The sequence below is a fragment of the Populus alba genome, chromosome 2 (genome assembly GCF_005239225.2).
Source record: "Populus alba chromosome 2, ASM523922v2, whole genome shotgun sequence".
NCBI classification, from domain to species: Eukaryota; Viridiplantae; Streptophyta; class Magnoliopsida; order Malpighiales; family Salicaceae; genus Populus; species Populus alba.
Genome location: NC_133285.1, coordinates 4300448 through 4326699, shown reverse-complemented (window position 1 = coordinate 4326699; position 26252 = coordinate 4300448). Strand labels below are relative to the sequence as shown.

General features: G+C 32.2%; 3 protein-coding genes across 6 annotated transcripts; all 3 read right to left on the bottom strand.

The window, feature by feature from the left end:
- Positions 1-217: 217 nt before the first annotated feature.
- Positions 218-5375, bottom strand: LOC118049247 (3-hydroxyisobutyryl-CoA hydrolase-like protein 5). Of its 2 annotated transcripts, none has more exons than XM_035059197.2 (16): positions 5139-5375; positions 4445-4486; positions 4169-4252; positions 4011-4079; positions 3537-3600; positions 3275-3348; positions 3120-3203; positions 2905-2989; positions 2669-2754; positions 2229-2350; positions 2071-2131; positions 1862-1960; positions 1257-1358; positions 1105-1146; positions 678-784; positions 218-564 (listed from the first exon to the last, which is right to left on the bottom strand). In XM_035059197.2, exons 2-16 carry the CDS (start codon positions 4475-4477, stop codon positions 501-503), a joined length of 1176 nt encoding a protein of 391 aa, XP_034915088.1. In that variant the 5' UTR covers positions 4478-4486; positions 5139-5375; the 3' UTR covers positions 218-500. The 2 variants fall into 2 exon arrangements, with proteins under 2 accessions (XP_034915088.1, XP_034915087.1); XM_035059196.2 differs by lacking the exon at positions 5139-5375 and adding an exon at positions 4721-5047.
- Positions 5376-7716: 2341 nt separating this feature from the next.
- Positions 7717-10105, bottom strand: LOC118049246 (large ribosomal subunit protein eL20). Its single transcript, XM_035059195.2, has 4 exons — positions 9949-10105; positions 9732-9847; positions 9552-9615; positions 7717-8337 (listed from the first exon to the last, which is right to left on the bottom strand). Exons 1-4 carry the CDS (start codon positions 9961-9963, stop codon positions 7996-7998), a joined length of 537 nt encoding a protein of 178 aa, XP_034915086.1. The 5' UTR covers positions 9964-10105; the 3' UTR covers positions 7717-7995.
- Positions 10106-16070: 5965 nt separating this feature from the next.
- LOC118049244 (4-hydroxyphenylpyruvate dioxygenase) lies at positions 16071-18992 on the bottom strand. Of its 3 annotated transcripts, none has more exons than XR_004687639.2 (3): positions 17789-18992; positions 17322-17574; positions 16071-16851 (listed from the first exon to the last, which is right to left on the bottom strand). XR_004687639.2 is itself a non-coding variant. In XM_035059192.2 (2 exons), the coding sequence occupies exons 1-2, from the start codon at positions 18934-18936 to the stop codon at positions 17388-17390; spliced, it is 1335 nt and encodes a 444-aa protein (XP_034915083.1). In that variant the 5' UTR covers positions 18937-18992; the 3' UTR covers positions 17156-17387. The 3 variants fall into 3 exon arrangements, 1 of the variants encoding a protein (XP_034915083.1); XR_012169222.1 differs by lacking the exon at positions 16071-16851 and adding an exon at positions 17156-17201; XM_035059192.2 differs by lacking the exon at positions 16071-16851 and having other exon boundaries at positions 17156-17574.
- Positions 18993-26252: the final 7260 nt, after the last annotated feature.

Below are 26252 nucleotides of genomic sequence, written 5' to 3'. Positions count from 1 at the left end.
CTACTTCATCAACAAGGCTTTGATATCATATCAAAGAATCTTCTTAACCCAAAAGCTTAAGCTATTAGGTGACACTTTAAAAATATTTTTATATTACTCGTTAACCCTTTCTCAAAGTGAAAAGCTTTTAAACTTGAAACTTATACATGCTTGCATTACTTTATTATTAATTTGTATTAATTAGAATTAAAATGGTGAAATTTAAACTTATTATCAGTTAATCAACAAAATTTTAAGGATTTTATTTCTGCTGGAATACATAACATCAAGGCTTATTCCAACTATCTTCTCAGCTTGATTTTGTATTTCAAATGCAATTTGTGATATGAAACTTCTCCAGTGCAAGGAAATTCGAATAAAATGTCATGAGATATTGTCACACTAGTCATCTTAATACAAAACGAAAAAAGTAAAGACGAGGAGGGGGGGAAAAAACACAACCAGCTGCCTGAAATGCGAATTGATGGCCTACAACAAACTTCTGTGCTGGGAAAAGAGATTTATTTTGCTATTTCTGTTGCATTTGGAGCAGCATAGGCTGAGTGTTCATATTTGCCTTCCCACCTGAAAATTGCATTTTTAATACGGAAACATCAGGCTTCAGCAAACTACTGATGACTTGGGGATTGGAAAATTGTGAAGGTAGTTCTGAACTAAAACTCTGAAATCATGCTGACCTGTGCTTTTCGTTTTCAGGAATTTGGAGCTCCAAATTGTCTTTGAACGGCTGGAAAACCAGGTCCACTTTAGAGTCATCCACTTCGTCACAAGTTGGTGGGTCCCACTGTAGAAGTTGATTGTTTGCAAAAGTTAAAGGATATAAATAATAAATAAAATATATAAATATATGAATACTTCTTTTTTTGAAAAATAACTAATACTTAATGCTTTACCACCTTATCAGGGAAAGAAAAGAAGCAAAAAGCCAAAAAGATTGAATACGTTTACAAAATGGCTAAATTGCTGTCATTTATCTAAAATTATACCTGACCTCCGCAGGGTCAAAAGTAAAAACAGTGGCCAGATTGATTTGACCTTAACAATACCAGCATATGCCACATGCACACGTGAACGCGCGTGCAAAGGGGAGGGGGGGGGGAGTACCTTAGGAGCATTATCCTTGTCAATGGTGAGAGCTCTAATACCCTTTTCACAAAAAAAAAAAAAAAAGGATAGCTCATTAAAATGTGACAAATTTTTTTGAGTTACTGATTGTCAGGTGTTTTTTACATGTAAAAAACAACACAACTCATTACCTCATAGACATCAGCAGATATGGTGGTTCGGAGTGTGTTCATTGTTAGTCTGAATTCCTTCTCAAGACACTCAGCCACTGTCTGCTTCCTTCCTTCACGAATCTGGAGATGTTTCGGAAAATTAGTTGCATAGCATGGGATCTAAAAATCATCACTAGAGAAGACCAGTTATACTTGCAATTCTAATCTAAAGTCAATAGCCATTCCCTAGTTATATAAATGCCAGAGGTAGAGAAGAGCATCATCTGTTGTGCCTGATGAGAAGGCTCAGATGAAAAGTTCAGGCAATCTTGGAGTATGAACTTTAAAACAAAAAACCTGAGAAGGAATTCAAAACAATAAAGGCAAGCTACAAGAACATCAAACAGTGGTCTAGAAGAAAACTTGTGTCATTCAGCAGCCAGCAAAATTCTTTTCCTCGACTTGTAGTAAGAAATCCAATTTGAAAAAAGATCTACCAAAGAGTTGCATTCAAACAGAAAGAAAGCTAAAAGACAAGTAGTTCGCCAAGGACTACTATTTCTGATAAATTCAAATTCAATGTAGTAGGAGGCTGCCTGCTACCATGCATGATATCTATTACGAATCATATATTGAGTGATTACCGATCTGAGAGTTATTTTCAATCCAGTAGGGGATGATCTTTTCAACCCTTTCAGTATTGCACCTATCCATCCATTTCCATCCTTGCTTGCCTCAAGTTCCTGGAGCGGAATATCATACGTATCACATTCATTATGATCATAGTTTGCAAGTGGATACTGTGAGAAATTTCTTAATTAGAGAGGGGAGGGTGGAGGGTGCAGGAACTTACAAATGATTTGATGATGTCTACCACAGTATCCTTTGAAAAGCACTCATCAATAATTGACAACCTTAAAAAGTTAACAAACTGTAATAGGTCCCAACACTATGAAATAGAAGAATTCATGAAGGAAGAGAATATATGCTTTACTATTCCATAACTATTACTTGTTTAAAACGCTGTCTTCATCAAGCTGTATGTCCACAGAAAATTCTTCAATAACAGATTTCACTGCATTCTCATCACCAGAGTTCAAGCTTATAAGACGCTTCTCTAGCTCAGGCAGTTTCTGACATACAGAAAATAAACAAGATAAGTACTTCAGTGAACCACTACAGTGAATGAAATAGAAAGGTCAGCGGTCCTTTAGTTCTTCTTTTTATTATTATTTCTAGTTTGTTATTCAATTATAACTAAGATATTTCTGGACATCTTCCTGAAGGAGGATTGGTAGCGACCATCTTTTAGTAAGCATGGGATTCTGTGTTCAACTGCTTTTGGAAGCAACCTACCCTCTCATCCAAAAAATAAAAAAGAGTTTCTGAAACAAATAACGATTCCAAGACTGGGATATCAACAAATACAAAGTAGTATAATTCAAACTAACCTCAAATGGGACAAAATGAGTTGCCATTCCAGCAGCGACCAATTCCTTACCATTCAGCCTCGCACCTGTCAATGCTAAGAATTCCCCTGTATGCAATACCATGACTTTCTGAGTTTTTTTAACACATTGAAGTACCAGAAAGAGAGAAGTGAGTGGCATTCAAGTCATTAACTTAAACATTAAGAAAATAAAGAGAACTCTTAGCAAAGCTTAACTTTCCCTATTTGAATACTCACCCAAATGACTAGGGAGACGAGATAGTATGTATGAGAAACCACAATCAGTATGAAATCCTATACTTGCTTCTGGAGTGGAAAAAACCTATTTTTTCATTGTAGAAACTAGAAAGATTTAGTATGCCAAATCAGAACGAAATTCCAAGCCTTATACCACAAAGGCTACAATCGCTAATCTATGCATAGAAATACCCAAACAAGGACAAAATACCCACAGTTTTCTCTGTGACGACCGAAAACTTCATTGGGACCATCAATGATGCACCTCCTCCCATTGAAATTCCATGGACGAGTGCAACCTGTTAGTGAAACGAGGTTCATCATTCTGTAAGTACCTTTGGATATGTAGGAGAACAAGTCCAAATAGTACCTGGGTTTTCTTATAAGTATGGATGTGATGGCAAAGCCAGTACATTCTGTAAACCACTTCAACACAAGAATCCCCTGCCAAAAGGCACCATATTTACAAATTAGCTTCATGCATACAAGAAAGGGAATGACCTCAAACATAGGAGGAAATCAACAACTCTGTTTAGTGCAATGGCTCGTGAACATGTTGTGGCTAAGGAATTATAATTGATGCCAAGATAAAAATGGGAATCTAAAAGTTTGTTTCAGGGAACTGTGTTTACTTGATGTCCTGCCATCATAGAACATTCTTAGATCCCCACCAGCAGAAAATGCTCGCCCAACACCCTGTATAAGGAATAAGATCGCTGTTAAACTTTAACAGAAAAAAATTGCACAGTGATGGCAGTCGTTAGTTTGGTGCTGGTGGAATTGTTAACTGTTGAACAACACTTGATTGATTATCCCACCCTCAGAAGGGTTACTTTTCTCATAACTCACAAAGATAGACAATTGACCCACAGGCTTCCACTGTATCATATCATAACATATGAAACCAATCATCCGATCCCTCTCTCTTCTTCCATGATTTTTTTTACTTCTCTCCAACTTTTTTATTTTTCTTGGATGAACTTTATCCAACTTCAGTGATTAATAACCCTTCATACTTTAAGTGCTTGATATACTCAGTAAGCCCATGACACAACTGAGCAGAAAGAGCAAGTTAAGTTGAATTTTCTGGAGGTATCAGAACTAACCTTGATTAATATAAGTTCGGTGCTATCATCTTTTTCCCATTTCTCTAAGAAATCTGCCAGCAGAGAAACCTGAATGGAGTGAAAGAAACAACAATTACACACAGAAATCAAGCTGAACCAGTTGCCATTATAACTTGGGTGAAGTTTACTCAGCATACCACTTTTGATGAAATAACATTCAATTGACGAGGCCTGTTCAATGTGATCACCCTAACATGATCTATCTCTTCTCCGAGAACAACCTAAAATAGCAATTACAACAGCACCCATTTTATACTAATTAGTTACTTTGGCGCCAGTAGGGGCAATTCCAACCATACATAAAGATTTGAAATCACACGCACATAATTTGATAACAAAAATAGGAAGCGGGTAAAGAAACCAAAAAGACAAAGACGGATCTTATATAACTGAAACTTGCAGAGCATATATACCTGCTCTTCTGGGTTAACAACTTCTTGAGCCATTTCAAGAAACTGCACAAACAAAGGATAAGAGTTCACGAAAATGAAACTAATTTCCAATGGTATGGACCATGGATGATTGTTTCGCCAGAAAATGGGAACACTACTAGGATAGTAATAATCTGGCTTAGAACAGAATGTTCATTTCATCATCAAATTACATACTATAAAACAGAAAGATAAAAGCGGGCATTAGCGTATATGATCATTGATTACATAAATCAGAAGGGTGAAGAGAACACTTACTAAATGAGTTCAAGTTGGTTGAGGAAAATGCTAAATGAAGAAGCAGCAGTAGGTGGGGCCGTGGGAGGGTGAGAAGTCGTGGTGGGGGTAAGCATATAAAGAGGGAAATGATAGTGTCGTTGTTTTCACCTTCCAAATAGGGGGATTTCCATATATTTTTCCTTACCGCCTACCTACCACCCCTCTCCTACACTGCTGCTACCTTAATCTTTGACTGTTTATTCTTACAACGCTGCCATGTCTATTTCATTCACTTTCCATCAACAAGATTTCAAATATTTGAAAGATTTTATCAGAAATAGGTTGTCTCTGGTAGATTGGTTGGACAGTTGGTGCTTGGTAGTTGAATCATTATTGCCTTGCCAGGTGTCAAATGTTTCTCGAGAAAAAAAATATAATGCGGGGAGGGTGTTAATACCTCTTGGACTCGGAGGATGAAAAGGTGCCACGTGTATAAGCTTAGCCGGTAACTTGAAGGGAAATCAAGAGGAAGCAACCGGCGACGGAGGAAAATCAACAGGATAGGAGCAACCCGCCCGCCCGCCAAGAGTAAAAACTTGAAGGAAAGATGGGTTCGGGTCGGTCTTGCTGGTTATATCATTTGCTTGTTTGACGAGTTGCCAAACAGTCTTGCTTTCCAATCAAAAAGCCGTTGACCATTACCAAACTTCAACAACCCAACTAAACTTCCAACATCGTCGTCTCAGAGGAGGTGCCATCTGCTCCAATCTAGGTGTTTGCGTCAAAATGTCCCTACGCTAAACATTTAACACTGCTTTGCGTCCCCTTACTAGTAACACCGAAATGTTAGATAGAACACGTTGCAACCTCACATTTGAGTAGGTTTTCTGTCCACGCTACGATACACGTGGCAACCACCCTCCAGTCAAAAGACAACAAGTACATGAAGTACGTGTTTAGCATTTTGACGAAGAGTGTGTTCAAAAATATTTTTAGAAAAGCATTAAAAATAATCAATCTGATGACTCTTGAAAGGCAGCATGCATCGCTTGAAATTATCATAAGAAAAGCTAAAATACGTGGTCAAAGGATAGTAGTTTTTTTTAATAAAACACTGTAGATACCACAGTGTTTCTCTATATTGTTATTTTTAACACAATTTTTGTTTGTTATGATCTTTTTAAAAAAAATATATTTTTTTAATATTAAAATGATTTAAAATTTTACTTTATAATTTTATTTTTGTTATCTTTTTATATAGCTATTGTTTTGTCGAGGTAACTCAGTTGCCTAATTTATATTTTATAGGTTTTTTTAATTGAACTTGATTTTTTTATAATTTATTTTTCTTTCTTATATTGTTTAAAAAAAAATAATTTTAGAGAAAAATCATGTTTTTAAACTTTATAAAATAATAAAAAAAAATAAAGGATGGGGAAGAAACCACTATAATCCACAGTGTTTTGATTTATTTCTTTCTTTTTAGTTTTTGAATTTTTGTTATAATTTTTTTTCAAGTCTATTTTTGTCAATTTTATCATTAAAATTGAGATTTTGAGAATTTAGCCTTTTTAATTTGTTTTTTTTTATTTTTTTTTCTTTATATGAGGATAGCGTGATTTACGAGTTTGCCAAAGTAACCCAAATTACCCCGGTTTACAAATTTAACGATTGTCTTTTTTTTTTTTAATTGAACTTGATTCTTTTGTAGTTTATTTCTTTCTTATGCGGTTAAAAAAATATAGTTTTAGAAAAAAAATTGTGTTATTAAACTTTATAAAGTAACAAAAAATAAAAGATGTATGGAAACTATTGTTCACCTACACCTATTACACTATAAATAGCAATAGTAATCCACGGTGTTTTCCTTTTGTTCCTTTTGAATTTTGTTATAATTCTTTTTTAAATTTATTTTTGTCGATTTTGTTTTTTAATATTTGGATAGTTGAGAATTTAACTTCATGATCTGTTTCTTTTTATTTTACCTTTCTATAAGGTTAGCATGGTTTGCGGATTTGACAGGATAACCTAGGCTGCCCTGTTTATAAATTTGGTGGGGTGTATTTTTTTTTATTATTGAACTTTTTTTATTGTTTTATATTTTATATATATATAGTTAAAAAAGTAGTTTTAGGACAAAGTTATATTAAACTTTATAAAATCTATAGATCTATTCACAAGTTTGACTAGTTGACTTGGTTCGTTTGTTTAACAAGTTTAACTCTTTTTAATTAGTTTTTATTCATCTTTGGATAATGGGTTAACTAGAAATTCAATTTTATAATTGATTTCGTTTCGTCTTTTATGAAGTTAACACAATTTAAAAAAACATCTCGATATTAAGTCGGTGTTTGATTTCGCAATCATCTATTTTTGTTATCATATAGTTAAATAAAAAAATAATTAAAAAAAAAATTATAATCCCAATAGAGTTCATAATACAATTCACATGGGTTAGGTGTGCTAGCTCGACTTACCCTGATTCACAAGTTTACTCACCGATATGATATGTTTTGTTTTTGTTTTTTATATTTTATATTAAATTGGTTGAGAAATAAACTACATTATTTATTTTATTTTTATTGCTTTTTAGAAATAATTATCTCAATTTTATAAACTTCTATCTTTATTATATAATTAAATAAAAAAATTTATTAAATCCAATAAAATTCATGATCCAGATTATAAAAGATCAGAGGTTGATTCAATATGTTATTGACTCAATACTTTTTTAAAAAAATTATCAATTGACTTTTTTTTTAATTAAATTATATTTTTACTGATTATCAAAATTATATTAAAACCTATAGAATTAATCAATTCTCACAATTTAATTAAGAACTTAAATTAGATAAAAATTGGGCGTTTCAAAATTAACTCCCTTAATTAGGTTAAATAACCCTGTTAAAAAATCCTTCAAAATCTTAATATTTTTTTTATATTTAAAAATATTGATTCAATAAGTGCAAGCCAATATTCTAGTTGCTCCATAATCAAAATGAATACGAGAAGCACCAATTTCAGAACACATCACCTTCAAAACTGGAAAGAACATTTTCATAAGCATTTGACAGCGCCATTACAATGAAGGCACCAGAAAGTTTCCATGAGCACAAAATTCAAAAAGAAATTAGGCAACTTAACAAAACACATGAGCTTCAAAACTTGAAAGGGTGGACAGCAGTACATGCAGAATAAGCTTCTGGAAGCAATGGGTTCATGAAAGAGATCTAGCTCTAATCCTCTCTAGCTCAACAATCTATTCAGCCTAACAAGGTCGCAGATCGAAGAACCAACAATTTAAACCAACCAATTTACATAAACAGGTTGGGCCTGGATGCCTTGTATGTTGTCTTGAGCTTCCTGGTTGGGGGTCTAACCTTCTTGAACACCAATGGGAACTTGATTTTGGAATTGTGGAACTGCTTGGTACTCTCTCTCTTGCAAAGCTTTGCAGGGATGGTAGCAGTCTTGATGATCTGGATGCATGGTGACCTAACCCTGTGGCGAGATGCCATCTCGTTGTACATCTGTTCAACAGCACCATTCAGAGTTGTATCCCTGTATTCCTTGTACATGTTGTGATAACCAGTTCTGCTCTGGTATCGCAGCCATATTCCATAGTTCTTGATCTTGGTAGGATTCTTCTCAAAAATCTACAATCAGAAATTAATTATTTAACGATCATTGGAATAAAATAGCAAAACAAATAAGCATAAAAAACAGTGATTCTTGTCCTTCCACAGGAAGACTCATATACAAGTATCACAAATGTTGCTAACATTTCCCCTTCAAGGATGGATCTAAATCAAGCACAGGAATTGTAATTTGTGACACCAAAAACACTAGAAAGCACTGGAATGGATGGGTATCAAGGAAGAAAGTCATTTCCTATGAGTTGATTTAACCAGCTAATCATGTGACCTTCCCTTGATTAAAAGGAAGCTTGAACCCCAGGAGCAGAAACAAAAGAGCTATAGAATGTTTATTAAAGTAAGATTCAGAATCTCACTCATGCAGATGCCCTTATGCAGAAGGCAATAACAAAGACAGGTAAAAATAATTATTCCTGAGATATCCTTTCAGAGGTTCCAATCCTCGAGAGAGTAAAGTATAGTTTCAACATTTAGGTTATAACTCGCCAATAATATTAGCTGAAGAAAAACAAAATTGAAATCGCAGGCCTACTCCATGCAAATAGCCTGGTTGCACAGATTATAGAGTTGGTGGGAGCAATCAACGCATTTTTTCCATGTTGCCAGGATTCAGACCAATGCATGAAAATGCAGGTGCTTGAGCCAAGGAGCATGTGAATAAATTTTGTGATTAAAGATTTAAGTGGCTGGATTTTTTTAGTTAAGAGGCGAGTAATTATGAGCTGAGCCAATCTATTGGTACTAAAATTCAGTTTAGTATTCTTCAGAACTAAATAAATTTCCTTACAAGTTTAACACTTTCATTGGTGCAACTTTATTAAAATTCCCCACTGAATGAGTTAACATAGTTCTATGAAGTTAAGTCTAGAATTTCATCACATTAGAGCCTGGAGCGCTGAGGACATAGCATTTCATCCCCTTTTTAAATCCAATTCGGCTTCATGTTGAAACACTCATTTTAAATTATAAGCTGATTAATCTCGATTAAGGACCCCCAACTTCTGAATTAAATGGTTATACTATCCTATATAATGGCAAAACTTGATGAGGTCTTACTATATTGAAAATGATATTTCATTGCCCACTTCACTAATCTCAGCGTCCAGAAACACCTTCATAAAACAAAAAATCCTTCCAAGGCCCAAATCAGCTCTTATCTTACTCATAAGACAGCATCATCGGACGCTCTATAACGAATGTAAGATCACACGTACCTCATTGATGGCAAGAATTTGTCCATTGCTTTTCTTGACCTTCTTAAGCTTCCTCAAGAAGTACCTAAAACTCATCAACCATCATAGAATCAGACATTTGCGATCATAATAAAATACATACAAACGACTCAAAAAACCATCAAAGATAGATTATTTAGGAAGGGAAGACACGACACATACCAGAACTTTGATTTTGAACGGACCTCGTTAGTGGCCCAAAGCTTCATGCGGTAGATCTTTGGATGCTCATCGGACTCAGTTGGAAGTGCTCTCCCGACCACTTGGTACTGGTGAAACTGTTTCCACGCAAAGCACAAATAAAAAAATCAAACATCTTGTCATTGGAGCCATGAAAAACAGCAGAATGAGGAGGTCCGAGGATGTTGATGTTACATACCCTGAAGGAAACCATTTTGTGACGTGCTTGAGAGAGAAGCAGCCGGGTTCCTCAGCTCAAACGCCAACTCTTTCCTCCCTGTCTCAAAGTTTTGGAGGAGCATATAAGCGAGAGTGTAAAACCCTAGTTTCGTGTCGCGGTTAGGGCCAGCTCCGAGCCCTAAAATGTTCTCAGCTTGGCCCAGATCTAATTTCTGATCCAGAAAGAGTCCAATCTGCATATTAATCTCGGACCAAAAACACCTATTAGTCTAATTGAGCTTCCAGAGCCCATATTTAGGTCTCGATAGGCTCGCAGGAGGCAGTTCAAACTTCAATCCATGCGTACATGAGGAAAATATCATACAGCCAGGCCCAGCCAAAAAAAAAAATTCGTACATTTTGTTTTTTTTTTTATAGTAAGTATATTTTGTACGTATCTTCTTGAAATTTTCTTGGTATATCGTGTCATCCCTCTACTAATTTTTTTTTTTTATAATATCATTAAAATATTCTTCTATCAATTTATTCAGCAACTAAAAATAAAAAGATATACCTCGTACGTTTATCTAAATATTTTTTAATTATCTTAAATTAAATAAAATATTCATGATAAAAATAGATAAATCAAAGTGCTATTTTAATATTAATATTCTATCAGGCATCATCTTATTTTGAATAAAAATAATAAATTAAATTATTAAATTTAAAAAATTAACCAATTATTTAAGATATAAATCTTATCTCCAAACTATTTAGATTTTTTAATACAAATTCATTGATAATATCTTATAATTTTTGTTGCCTTCTTAGTTCTTGGCCAAGTTGTGTCAGCGGAAAGAACTGTGACAAGGAAGGCTATGGATGGACCCTTCTCACTCAAATCCCATCATCATTTTTGTGGTTTCTCCAGTTAATTAGATGGTGAATTTTAAACGAGAACGGTAGGGTAAAAAAAATATAGATATATATAAAAAAACTTACCAATAAAAGACAGCTTTATATGTAATAATAATACGAAGAAGAAAGATGGAAGTTAATTATTTTTTTTAACCACTATGTTAACATAGTTTTTTCTTTTGCCTTACTAGCAGGCATTGAATTGACTAATTTGTAAGAGTTATTTAAGTTGAAAACCAGGTTTATTTTAAAGTTTTTTTTTTAAGATAAAAAAAGAGAAAGAAAAAACTTAGATGAATATATGTTTATTACTTTTAATGGTTCTGGATTTGATTTTCTTTCTTTGCAGGTGTCTGTCTGTTTTTTATTAATATATCTAATGAAATAACTAATAAAATATTACTAATTATTACGGTAACATAAGATTTTTCCAATTGACATCCTAAAAATATATGCTAGTCCTTTTTTATTAGATTATCAATTATCTTTCTTAATTAATCTCAAATTACATTTTTTTTTTTCCTAAAATATTTTTCTATGCCAATTTTATTTTGTGAAATTATAGGTCTATTTAGTGAAATTACATATTATTCATCTTTATTTTATTTTTTCAATAAAAAAATAGAAAATGTGTTTATCCATAAAAAAAACAACAATAAATAATTTCTCCATGTAAAAAATAAATGCATCAAAATATAGCTATTTATCACGAAAGAAATGAAACCATAATTTATAACATTCATTATTTTAGATATTTAATTATAGAGAATATCACTTTCATTTCATTTAAATTACAATAATAGTATGAAAAGGTTATTACGCACACACATTCATACAATGTTTGTATTTTGTATTTAATATTTGTATGGTTTTATAAAAACTTGTAATTTTTTTACCCTCCTACAATCGAAAGGCTTAACTGTTGGCATGAGTTATGTAATTAGCTAGCTTAGACTTAAGAATCATTTCCCTTAAGAGACAAATTAACTTGATTGTAGCCGAAGATATTGTATAGGCATTAAATAGCTTTCTAAAATAATTTATCATATCTCTATGTCTTGTACTAAGATTAATGAAATAATACAACGAAGAAAGCTAATTTTGTCAATAACTCGGTACCTTTAGATTCAGAGAAACGTTGAATCCAGATATGTATGAATATGATAAATTGTCAAATTTATTATATTCGAGCCCAGTCGAGCACTGAGTCTATGAATTTTTTTAATTCTCGAGAATCTTGTGTTTTATGAATATTCTGATATGTCAGAGATATTTTACTCTAATAAGACATATATATATATATATATATATATATATATATATATATATATATATATATATTGATGAACAAGAGATACACGACTTACACTTTAACCCTTTCTCTTTGAAGAAAAGATAAGCCTTGTAAGAACTATGAAAATGGAGCAAGATATCTCTCAAGAGTAAGTTCTTTTTATTGTATATCTATTATTAACATTCTTCTCTAAAAGAATGTCTACCTCTTTAATGAAGAAAAAGAAATAAGCTTGACCACTATATTTTTTGGATGAATTTCAAACTTATCCAATGGGCTTGAAGGCCAAGCTAGTATCTTTGATAATGGCTTAATCTCTCAGTTTTATTGATCTGAACCGTTCTTTTTAACAAAGATGATTAATGGATAATACCTTATACCTATAAAAGGTTTCATTTTATGAATTTAATGACTCTTTAATGCTTCAATGAATATCGTTTAAGAGAAAATGCAATCATCTTTTAGAGAAGAATGCTAATAATAGATATACAATAAGGATAGCCTACTCTTGAGACATATGTTTTATTAGAGTAAAATATCTCTAACATATCGGAATAATTATAAAGCACAAGATTGTTGAGAATTAAAAAAATTCATAAACTTGAGTGCTCGACTAGGCTCGAATATAATAAATTTGACAATTCATCATACTCATACATGTTTAGATTCAACGCTTCTCTAAATCTAAAAGTACCAAGTTATTGATAAAATTAGCTTTATCCGTTGTATTGTTTCATTAATCTGAGTACAAGATATAGAGATACAATAAACTATTTTAGTAAGCTATTTAATGCCTATAGAATATCTTTGGCTACAATCATGTTAATTCATCCATTAAGGGAATGGATTCCTAAGTTTAAATTGGCTAATTACATAACTCACGCCAACAGTTATTACCTTGTTTTTTGTTACTCTTGTAAAAAAGAAGATCTAGCTAAAAAAGCAAAATGAATATCGTTTTATTAATTTGAGGACTCTTTAATACTTATACCTACAAAATGTTTCATTTTATTAATTTGAGAACTCTTTAATACTTAAAATGAATATCGTTTAAGAGAGAAAATGCAATCATCTTTTAGAGAAGAATGCTAATAATAGATATATAATAAGGAGAACCTACTCTTGAGACATGTTTTATTATAATAAAATATCTCTGACATATCAGAATAATTATAAAGCACAAGATTCTTGAGAGTTAAAAAAATTCATAGACTCGGTGCTTGATTGGGCTTGCATATAATAGATTTAACATTTCATCATACTCATATATGTCTAGATTCAACATTCATCTGAATTTCAAGATGTCAAGTTATTGACAAGTTAGCTTTTTTTATTGTATTATTTCATTAATCTGAGTACAAGATATAAAAATATAAGGAATTATTTTAGAAAGCTATTTAATACCTATACAATATCTTCGGCTACAATCATGTTTTTCCCTTAAGGGAATGGATTTCTAAGTCTAAGCTGGCTAATTATATAACTCACGCTAACAATTATTATCTTGTTTTTTGTTACTCTTGTAGAAAAGAAGATATAGCTAAAAAAGCAAAAATGTCTATATAATATTTTTGACTACAATCATGTTAATTTGTCTCTCAAGCAAAGGGATTTCTAAGTCTAAGTTGGCTAATTATATAACTCATGCCAACAATTATTACCTTGTTTTTTTTGTTACTCTCGAAAAAAAGAAGATATAGCTAAAAAAGCAAAAACACCAATCCATCACTTTGGAATAAACTCCCACATAATCCCATGTCCATGTCTAAGAAATGATAAAAAAAAAACAGCAAAAGTGCATTAAGATTAATGGCAGGATATAATTGCAGAAGGCATGGTGTCTGCCGATCGAGTTGACGAACTCTATCTTCCAGGAGCAACGGTGAGTCTATTTCTTGGATATGAGCTTGAGCATCTTTTCAAAGCAACTAGCATCGTACGGGATCTTCAGCAATCCCTCTTGCTCGAACCCGTATTCTTGAGCTGCAATCTCGAGCAGCTGAACAATGAAAGGATGCTTGGTTAACCTCATGGGTAGCAAGAATCTCTCCATCATCCCCTCGTTGCCCACCAGAACTGGAAAAACACCTTTTTTGTGGTCGAGCTTCATCTTCTCACGCATCCCGTCCCTCTCTAATCTCACATAGGAAGTCGAAGCGATGGAAGCTCTCATCGTTCTCATGCTCGAACTCGAGGCTCTCCTTGACTCTTCTATATAGAGATGGAGAGGGGTGGTGCTTGCGCTTCTCAAAGGCCGCTTGCATTCTATTATATCACAAATATCACTATTCTTTTTAAAAAAAAAATTAATAATTGTTTGAGTGTCCCTCGACTCTAACCATTGGGTCCATTACATGAGGATTAAAAATTTCAATCTTAACTAAGTTTTTAATATAGCAAACTACGCGTGTTGATCTGATTTACTTGCTATATATATTTTATTAATGTCTTGCAGACAGAGAAGCTTGATTGGCCGTAATTTTCATATAATAGTTTATGATGAGAGGAAATCTCATCCTCGACCGACTATTAAAAAAAAATTAATTAAAAAGGTTCTAATTTATTCGAATTGATATGTAATTAATTTAAAGTAACCTAAAAGACAATTCTAGATGGTTTTTTCTTCTTCAACTTAGTGCATTTTTAGATAAAACTATATAGGTGACACTAGCCGAGTTGTGGGTAGAGTTAATTGTTTTCTAACGTAAAAACTTAATGCCAGATAATAATAGTATTTTTAAAGCAACAAGAAAGATTTATGATTTGGGTTATTGATTCAAGTGAGTTCAATAGGAATCAAAATAATGAAAATTAAAATTGATACAAGCTGACATGACATTTTTTATTCAAGGCTATGAGAGAGAAAGAGGAGAGAAAAAAATCCATTGAACCCCAATGCACAAGCACGGGAAAAAAACGATGCGATGCTTCCAACATTGTTGCGGCATTTGATAGTCAGGAGATGCATGCCGCGTTCAAAAATATATAGAAAATATATAAGTATTTTTTTTTTGTTCAAAAATTAATGCCAGATAATAATAGTATTTTTTTTTGTTTTTGTTTTTAAAAATATATAAGTTATTGCATCGTGAATAAAAAAATGTAAAGATACTAATAGATATAGTAATAACAAATGAAAGAAATATCATTTTATCCTAAAGACTAGTTCATTAATTTTTATTATGGAGTGGCAAACATCAGATGTTTTTAATTTTATCTGTTATGATTTTTTTTTTAAAATTTAGTTCTTATTCTTTTAATTAATATTTATTTTATTTGGAATTACTTTTTATTTTTTTTCATTAAATTGCATCATCCTTGAATTTTTCCTATCAAATTCTATATATATATATATATTTCTTTGACGTGATTATTTATGATTTTTAATTTGAGCATCAAGTAACACGCAGTTTTGTGAATGCCGAGTATATTTTAATCACACCTCGCATGCTTTCATGCTGATCTCCATTAATTATTTATTTATAATTTATTGTTGAAATATATTTTCTCATAAAATATAACTTAAAAGTGAAGGCATATTATTTTAATTAATAGAAAAAATTAAAAGATGTGCCTAAATTGTTGCAGTCATATTCATAAATATTATTTATTAAAAAAAGTATTTTGTGATTATTTTTTTGCTTTTTCTATTTAATTTATTTTAATTTCACCAATTAGTAACCTAATTTTTTTTTCCCTAAACTATCGGTTTCTTTTTCCAGTAACCATGTTTTTGAAACAAAAGTCTAATAGTTGACGCAACTAAACTATCGGTTTCTTTTTCCATTGACCATATTTTTAAAACAAGTTTCCAATAGCTGACGCAACTAAACTAACGGTTGTATATTTCCTGCTGCTGCTCGTAGCGTTTCAATGCTATGATCTAATTGAATTACAAAGTTTCAAACAATCTCGTTGCTTCGATGATATGGTAATTGTTCGTGAAGAGGTAGTGGGCATGGAAGATTTATTGCAAGGGACAAATGCCTAGGCAATTGCTAGTTTACTCGATGAGCTGCATTATTTAACATCATGGATTAAGACTCACAGTGACAGAGCTGGAAAAGCACTCTTTTCTATTTTAAAGAGGCGCCGAGCAAGGCGTTCTTGGACAGAAGTGCCAGCGGCATGCTCCCATCACACCATGTCACGGGAGTGGAAGACAGCTGGTGGAGTTTTTCAATTCATATGTCGAAACGGATGATGGTTCACCGGAACCCATCAAAGTTTGATACAGTGTTGAAATGAGCAAGATAGGAGACAAGTTGCAGACACAAACAGTACAAGCTCTCACGGGATTCCATTTTATGGCTTATATTAGCTTCTTGCAAAATGGCAGAGGTGAACGTGTTGCAAGTGAAGAAACGAGGGTGTAGCTGCTGGAAAAACTGGGGAAGAAATTGAGTTGGGATTGATTTTTGACCGTCAGGAGAGAAGGTTTGGTGGAAAAACTAATGAAAGAATAGTGGTCCTGGACCCTTTACCTCTCTCTCTCCCTCCTCCTTTGCTCTTCTTACCCTGCTGTTTGAGAACGTTTCTCTGTTGATATCACGACCTATTCGCAGGGATCTGTGTATATGTTCCATACCCATTAAACTTGTACCAGAAGGCATGATAAGATTTTCCCAAATAGAGCCTGTTCTTCAAGAATTCATCCAGTCTTAGGTGGGAAATAAGATTGCCAGTGATCCCACATCCATGAATAAAAAGAACTTAAACTGAGGCCATCGCCTGAAAGACAATACCGATGGAGTTCATCTGTGTTATTACTTCATTGCAAACGGCAGCAAAGCCAACGATTGTTTTTTCTTCTTTGTAACTTGTTTCCCAACTAGGATTAAAGAAAATTGTCAAGGAGCTCCTAAGGGGTATGGCTTTCGGAAAATAAACAGAACCAGTAAACGAACAGAGAGGTTGCGTGAAGTTAATGCAATGCACGAACAGTTTTAGCCTCAGATTTTCCAATCTCCAACTCTACAAGACCACAATTGATCTACATGATTCGGAAATAAATAAATAAAAGAACACTGCAACATCAATCGAAGTTCATAATTCTTTTCAGCTTGCAGTAAAGTGTCATCCTGAGTAGATACAAACGAAATTTTCACCATGCGTCAACAATTTGCATTGAAATTGCTCAACTTAACAAACGTATTGCATAACATCATCTTAGCTGCATTAGACGTAATAGTATAACGAACCTGGCTTCATCGACCAAATCTCTTGCATAGAGTGTTTCAGAAAGAGCAGCCATGAGAGAAAACAGTTCATGCTGAAGCTGTTTCTGCAATTATTTTGGCTCCAAGTGTCTTTTCATATTCCTCAATCGACTTGAAGAGCTCTGAGAAATTTCCTTTCCCAAATCCTCCGCATCCACCCTTCTGGTATTCTTTGCCCTTCACGTCCTTGAGCATGCACCCAACTCTCTGAATTATCTCTATAAAGATAGTTGGCCTGCCAGAAACACAAGATTAAATAAATAGTTGGCCTGCCAGAAACACAAGATTAAATAAATCTCCTCAAATCTTCCAAGCCTAAGGCCTAAAACTTATTCAAAGAAATAAGATAATAATAAATTGACTCAAAACTATCCAATCCTATAAAGCCATACATGAACTCTAAACCCAACGGATACAATTCAATGAAATCAAAGAAGTTTTGCAAATACCTGTCACCGACAGGCTTGGTGAAAATCTGAAGCAAAGTCCCCTGATCATCTCGATCAACCAAAATCCCCAATTCCTCACACTCCTTAATCTGCTCATCGCTCAACACATCCCCAGCTCTACTCTTCAGATTCTTATAGTAAGTGGGCGGCGGCGAAGGCATAAACTCGAATCCCCCAACTGCACTCCTCTTCCTCATCTCCCTCAAAGTCCTGAAAATATCCTCACTCGCAAGCGCCAAATGTTGCACCCCAGCCCCTTCGTTGTGCTCTAGATAAGTCTGTATCTGACTCTTCCTTTTGGTCCCAAAAACCGGCTCGTTCATTGGCAACAGTACCGTCTCTTCGTTATTAGCCAAAACAACCGAATTCAGTCCACTTTCGCTAGTCCCAACATCCTCCGCCGTGAACTCTGCAAATTCATGAAAACCGGTGAATTCCTTAACGTAATTCACCACTTGAGCTAATTCAGGCACGTTTCCAACCGCATGGTCTAATCTCCTAATCCCATAATCCACCGGAAACGACGATGCTGCCTCAACTACCTCGAATTTGGGCAAAAACCAACTACCAGGGTCAGAGTCGTCGCTTTCAGAATTCCCGTAGCTCACATATCTTAACACAACGTCGCCGTAGAGGTGAACCTCGGCGACAACGGCACGATTATCGAGGAGGACTGGAGAGGCTGATGGCTTGGCGCCGTGCGCGACGCTGGTGGTGAAAGCCAGCTCGGCGTCGTCAACCTCGATGGCGATGGCGCGGACTGCGAGGCCGTGTTTGGCGGAGAAACCCCGGCTGGTTTCGTGGTTGAAGGTGGGGATGGAGGCGGTAGCAGTGTGGGAGAGGTTGTCCATGGATGCGATGGAGGGAGAATACGGTGCGGTGAAGAGGAAGTTTAGGTCGCCGGAGCGGAGGAGGTAAGAGGCGTGTGTGGCGTTTCCTGTGGAAAGGTCGGATTTGGCGACGATGGGCATGCCGAGTCCCCATGAGAATCGGCGAGCCGTATTTGTTGCGTCCGGGCACCAGAATTCTATGTGGTGGAACCGGTTAACCTTAAACCGGTCGGACCGTGGGTTGGCTCGAACAAAGCTTGAGAAACCACCTAGCTTAAACCCACCTGGTGTCTCCGATGTCTCGTTTTCTTTGCCCATTGTTTACTTGCTCTCAATTTTTCTGGTTTGCTGCTTTTTGAACTTGAAGGAGACAGGTTTTTAAATTATAAATTAATGTTACAAGTTGAGGTCACTTGGCTTGTACACGTGGAGGTTTGGAGATGGTCATATCTTATCGTGTTGAGTAAGATACTCTGAAACGTGACGCCTGTGGATTTCTATGACGTGTCAAGTTAATCGCTCTCGTGTTTATCGACTGGAGTTTAGAGATGCACCGTCGAGTAGAGGGGATTATGCGGCGACAGACCGTTCAGCTCTAACCTCGTTGATGAGTAAATTATAACTTAGTCTCTATTGTTTAATAGAATTAATTCATCGGTCCATCTTATTTCATAAACTATATATTAATCCTGTAACTAGCTTTGATTATTATTTCATTAATAATAATTAGATATTTAAAATTGTTTCTCATGTGGATTTCTTTGTCTGCTTTGATTCTTAATTATTTATAAACTTCTTATAATTTTTTTTACTTTTCCAATCATAACCGAATTTATGATGGAGGTAAATGGCTCTTGGTTTTTTGCATGGAATTTATGTTGAAGTGTTTAAAAGTTGAGGAAAAAGAAGGGAAAAAACTACAATGCTATTAGAATTTAGTCAGAAAGAGAGATATATTAGGGGGGAAAGATCAAAATTGGTCACTGCTAGAGAATTTACAGAGGGATTAAGTTGTAACAAAATTAAAAAATATGAGGACTAAATGATTAATCTTATTAAATTACATGTATCAAGTTATAGTTAACTCAACATCAATCATTGGACATTGGATATGTGACGTGGTCGGGGGAGGGAAAATAGCGACTCCAACGATACGGTGCAAGAGTTACGTATTCAGCAAACGAAATTCGGCCATTGATCACATCATTTGATAAAGCAAGACCTTGGCTCAGTTGTCAAGTCAACGACGTTTCGAATTACAGTCATTAACAATTGGTGGTTCAGATCAGTTCACGGAATTTTTTATTTTGAGAAATAAATACCCCCAATTGCTATGAAACGTGATTTTTATGTGTTTTTTTTTAATATATTAAAATGTTTTTTTTATATACAATAATATCAAAATCATTCAAAAAAAATCTAAAAAAAATTAATTTAACATATGAAATGAACTTAAATATAAAAATAAACAGTGCTTTAAGTGTATATTTAGTAATGTAGTACAAGGTATTTTTTAAAAAAAAAATTAATTAAAATAATATTTTTTTATTTTGAAATTAATAAATGAAAAAGATATATTTTGTAACATGGTATAGAATATTGTTGTAAATCAAAATAATAAAAATCAACCACTACTAAGCTGCTTAAAATTTCATCGCATGACCAATAGGTTGCTGGCTCAGTGGTTGTTGGGGCAGCTCTCCTTTCTTTGAACTTCGGTTCAAGTCCCAGTGGGAGTGGGGCTGAAGAGTTTGTTCCCTTCTTGTCTCTATTGGGTCCTTTCTATGCGGCATGTCTGTCACTCCCGCGGTGCCTTACTTGCTCAATGGGCTTGCAGGATGTTCAGTGGACTGTAGGATTAGTCGTGGTGCGCACAAGCTGGCCCCAACATTCATGTTAATTAAAAAAAAAAATCATCGCATGTCCTGTCTAAAAAGATAAACCTTGATGTTGCAAATAAAAAAAAATACCTAGAAAGCCGATTTTTCTTCTCCGTGAACCATCATATGTGTCGCCCGAAAACAACATGGTGGCTCACTTGTTAACATATTACATGAACACTCCAATAATAATTAAACTAGCAAATCACTTATGATATCGATATGATTATAGTGAGAAAAAAAAGTGAAATTATGAGCCCTAGAAGCCAAGCCTAATATTTTTTTATTCCAAAGGTGTTAGAGAAGTTACACCACACGTGCTTGTAGGGATAATGAAGTAAGTGTATTGTGCAAAAAATGTGAAAAAATTGTTATACCCTGAACAAATCTAAAATAATAAATAAATTTTTTTAAAAAATTTACTCCTGAAATGTAGTCTCGGTGATTTTTTTTTTATTTTCTTATAACAAAAATATCAATTCCCTATCATAATCCATGATAAATTAAAGCATATTTATAATGGTTTTCCCACACAAAATACTTTACGTTAATAATGGAGCATGGGAAATGAGTATCATGGAAGCTCAAAGATCTCTAAAAATGAATAGACTTCGATAGAGTATGTTTGGCAGTGTGGTAGCGGTTATTTTTTAAATAATTTTTTCATGCCGAAATGCATGCTAATGATGTTTTTTTTATTTTTTAAAAATTATTTTTGATATCAGCACATCAAAACAATTTAAAAAGTACAAACCACGTTGAATTTTAGCAAAAAAAAAATCAAATTTGATGGGAAGACGGTTTACACCACGTTCCCAAACGCTTTCTAATTGATCCAGTATATTTGAGAAAAATAATTGTATAATTCAAGGTGCTAGGCACTATAGTTTTTTGAAAAATTTAAAATAAATTATTTTTTATTTTAAATTAATATATTTTTTATATTTTTAAATTATTTTAATATATTGATATTAAAATAAATAATTTAAAAAATAATCATTCCTAAACTTCCAAACATGTATTGAAACATCGTAAAATGGTCGCAAACCGCACGTGAGGTGCTAGGAGGCATCACGATGTGCAGACCTGAAGATGCGCGCTTGCTTTACGCATTCGCGGCGAGATGCTCTCTCGACGACTTATTGTCTTCTTTTATATATATATATTAACAATATCTAAATGGTGTGGGGAATCACTGTTCCCCCACACACAAAGCACTGTGGATTACAACAGTAATCCATAGTGCTTTTTCCTCCCTTTTTTTTTCTAACTTTTCCTTCTTCTTTTTTTTTCCGTTTCTTTTCTTCTTCTTTTTTTCAATTTTTTTTTTTTTTTTGCAAATTTCTATTTTTTCATTTTTTAACAGTGCTTTCCTCCTTTTTTTTTTTTTTTTTTCTTTTTCTAACTTTTCCTCTTTTTTTCCGTTTCTTTTCTTCTTCTTTTTTTTTTTTCAAATTTACTTTTTTTTTCAACTTTCCTATTTTTTCTTTTTTTATTAATTTTTTTTCAAAATTATTTTTGTTGATTTTAACTTTTAAATATTGACCTGCTTAAAATGTTTGCTTTCTAATTTTTTTCTTTAAAATACTGTGGAGTGCTGCGATGTTTTTCACATATTTTTTCTATTTTATTTCTTTATTTTTTAAAATTATATTTGTCGATTTTTTTTAATATTGAGTTGATTGAGAGTTTAGTTTTGTAATTATTTTTCTTTAAAACATTGTTGATTTCTACAATGTTTCTCTGCATGGTTTTTTTTTCTCTGAAATTATCTTTTTTATTTTATTTTTTAATATGGAGTTGGTTAAAAATTACAGTTATAATATGTGAAGAAAGCACTGTAAATTTCCTCAAAAAATTACTGTTGATTGCTACAGTTTTTTTTCTCATATGATTTTTTCTTGTTTTTGTTATGTTTTTCCCTAAAATTATCTTTGTCAATTTTATTTTTTAAATATTAAACTGGTTAAGAATTGCAATTACAAGTTTTTCCTCACAAAACACTATGGATTAATACAATTGTTTCTCATATGGTTTTTTTTTTCAGTTTCTTTTGTGTTTTCTTTTTTTTGTAATTTTTTTTCCAAAATTATTTTCGTCCATTTTATTTTTTCTAATATTGAGTTGGTAAGAATTTAACTTTGTAATAAAGCTTAATCATGTGGGGAAAGCATTGTAGCTTTGCTCATAAAACATTATAGATTGCTACAGTGTCTCTCCGCATGGTTTTTTTTGTTATAATTTTTTTCAAATTATCCTTTTCATTTTTTTTTAATATTGAGTTGTTTGTGAATTACAATTATAAGTCATTACAAATAAGGCTAAATCATGTGGGGAAGCACTGTAGCTTTCATCACAAAACACTGTGAATTGCTACAGTGTTTCCAACATGATCTCTTTTTTTGGTGTTTGTTTTGTTTTTTTTTTTTTTTTTTCTAAAATTGTCTTTATCGATTTTTTTTAATATCGAGCTGATTAAGAATTTAGCTTTATATTTTTTTTTCTTTAAAACACTATGAACATGTGATTTTTTTTATTATTTTTTCTCTTTGTCGATTTTTTTTTTTAATATTGAGTTGGCAATAAAGCTAAATCATATGAGGAAAGTATTGTAGCGTGGATTGCACAATATTTCTCTAAATGGTTTTTTATTTTATTTTATTGGGAAAAAACGCTATAGTTTTCCTTACAAAAACATTGTCAATTGCTGCAATATTTTTTCTCATAGGTTTTTTTCCTTCCAAAATTATCTGTATTGGTTTTTTTTTAATATTAAGTTGATAGAGAATTTAACTTTGACTAAAAAGCTAAATCTCTATAGATCATTTTTGTTCAGTCCTCTGAGTTTTTGATCACCAACACAACTTTTTTTCCCGTCATGAAATATTTGCTCTATCATACCTTTAATTTCTATTACTTATCTAACATTGATTCACAGTTATAATACTATCAAGTATATATAAGCCCCGGCAGCGCGCGGGCATGTCATCTCTATGTATAATATATATATATATATATATATATATATATATATATATGAAGAAATTCAGAGTAAATTATAATTTATTCGCTGCGGTTTCTACTTCCTCAGGTTTTTTTATTCCAAAGATTTATCACAGCTAAAAAATTAATTAGATAGTGGGCCACGGGCACAAGTTATTTTTTTAATGTAAAAAAATTATGTCCAGGATAATTTGATTAACACATTATCTAATATACAGAATAATTTTATAGAAAAAAATATAGAAAGAATTACAAGGATTAAGATCTAATAATTTAATGTAAAATAATACAATAAAAAAATTAAGTCAATTCGAATTTACTTAACTAACCCGTTACACATAAAATGAGACTGAGATAAAAAAAAATATTAGAAAAAGAACAAGGTAAATCAATAAACAAAACTTGAGTCTACCCTAATTAACTAACCCGAACCAGGGATAACCCCACAGAAAAAATAAAAAAATCAAAAAACTTAAGAGCTGTTAATTCAATGTTAAATAATAAAGATAAAAATAAAATTAATTTTAAATAATGTGGAGAAACAAATAAAAAAAATCACTCAAATCATGAGACCAGGATTAATTTGTTTAAAAAATAATGAGATATAATTCTTAACCACAAAAAAATAAAAAATAAAAAATCAGATAAATAGAAATCAAAATAACAATGACCAAATCTAGTACAAAAACCAAATGAAAAGGAAATAATAATTAGTAGCAAAATAACAAGGATCAAAATATAAAAAAATTTATAAACACATATTATTATATTAAGTATATTTGTTTTATATGTCATCTCGTGTGTGTATATATATATATATATATATATATATATGAAGAAATTCAGAGTAAATTATAATTTATTCGCTGCGGTTTCTACTTCCTCAGGTTTTTTTATTCCAAAGATTTATCACAGCTAAAAAATTAATTAGATAGTGGGCCACGGGCACAAGTTATTTTTTTAATGTAAAAAAATTATGTCCAGGATAATTTGATTAACACATTATCTAATATACAGAATAATTTTATAGAAAAAAAATATAGAAAGAATTACAAGGATTAAGATCTAATAATTTAATGTAAAATAATACAATAAAAAAAATTAAGTTCAATTCGAATTTACTTAACTAACCCGTTACACGTAAAATGAGACTGAGATAAAAAAAAATATTAGAAAAAGAACAAGGTAAATCAATAAACAAAACTTGAGTCTACCCTAATTAACTAACCCGAACCAGGGATAACCCCACAAAAAAATAAAAAAAATAAAAAACTTAAGAGCTGTTAATTAATGTTAAATAATAAAGATAAAAATAAAATTAATTTTAAATAATGTGGAGAAACAAATAAAAAAAATCAATTTGTAAAATAGAAATAAAATACCAAACTCAAACCATATTAAAATTAAAAACTAATAACTCAAATCATGAGACCAGGATTAATTTGTTTAAAAAATAATGAGATATAATTCTTAACCACAAAAAAAAAAAAATAAAAAATCAGATAAATAGAAATCAAAAATAACAATGACCAAATCTAGTACAAAAACCAAATGAAAAGGAAATAATAATTAGTAGCTAAATTTAAAAACAAAATAAATTAAAAAAATAATAAAAACAAATAACAATCAAAATAACAAGGATCAAAATATAAAAAAATATTTATAACACATATTATTATATTAACACACGTAGTTGGATGCTGACGCGTCCAAGACCCAGTGTTAAGGTGGGCATGAATGCATTTAGCCCAATTCGGGTTTGTTGCATGCCCACCTTGGGGTTGGGCGTGGACGCATCCAAACCCAACTTGGATGCGGGCATGGTTGAGTCCAGCCCCACTTGAGGATGGACGTGGATGCGACCAGACTTTTAATTATAATAAAAACAAAAATAATTAAAACACAAGTAATACTATTTGTAATATCAATACTCTTAATCATAATAAAAATAAAAATAATATACTATTTTTAATATTAATATTTTTAATCATAATAAAATTAAAATTAATTATGACATGAATAATAGTTTTTTAAATTTTATTTTAATTTTTTAAATTAATTATTTATTTTATTGATAATATTAATTATAATAAAAAAATAATTTTATAAGATAATATTTTTAATATTCATGCTATTGATTACAATAAAAATAATAATATTTATAATATAAATAATTATATGAAAATTTTCAAGAATGATTACAACACAAATAATAATATTATTTATCTTAATACTTTGAGTTATAATACAAGTAATAATATTTATAACATAAATAATAATATTTTTGATATGAACATTTTACATTATAAAAAAAATATAATATTTATAACAAATGTTATTATATAAACACATATGTTGTTTGGCGTGAATGCATCCGGATCTGAGCTCCACGTGGTGGTGGGGCTGTCACGACCAATGAAGCCTTTTGCCAAGACCTAAGTGCCAAGTGATGCTTGGATCTGCCCCGTGCAAGGACAAGGATGCAAGGTTCGGGCATCCTAAGCGTTAGCTGTCCTTACATTGGTAGCTTCAACGTTAGGTGCCCGCTCTCTATAATCTGCAGCCCTAACAAAATTTGTGATGATCATTTTCTTCATAACAATCTTTTTAATGACAAATACACCTCAGTGAAAAGATAACCTTAGTTTATTTGATAATCTAGAAATCAAGAGGATATTATTTTGCAAGCTATCACCTTTTATCTTTTTAAATTATAATTTGCAATCTTTACCTGGATGTGTTACATTAAAT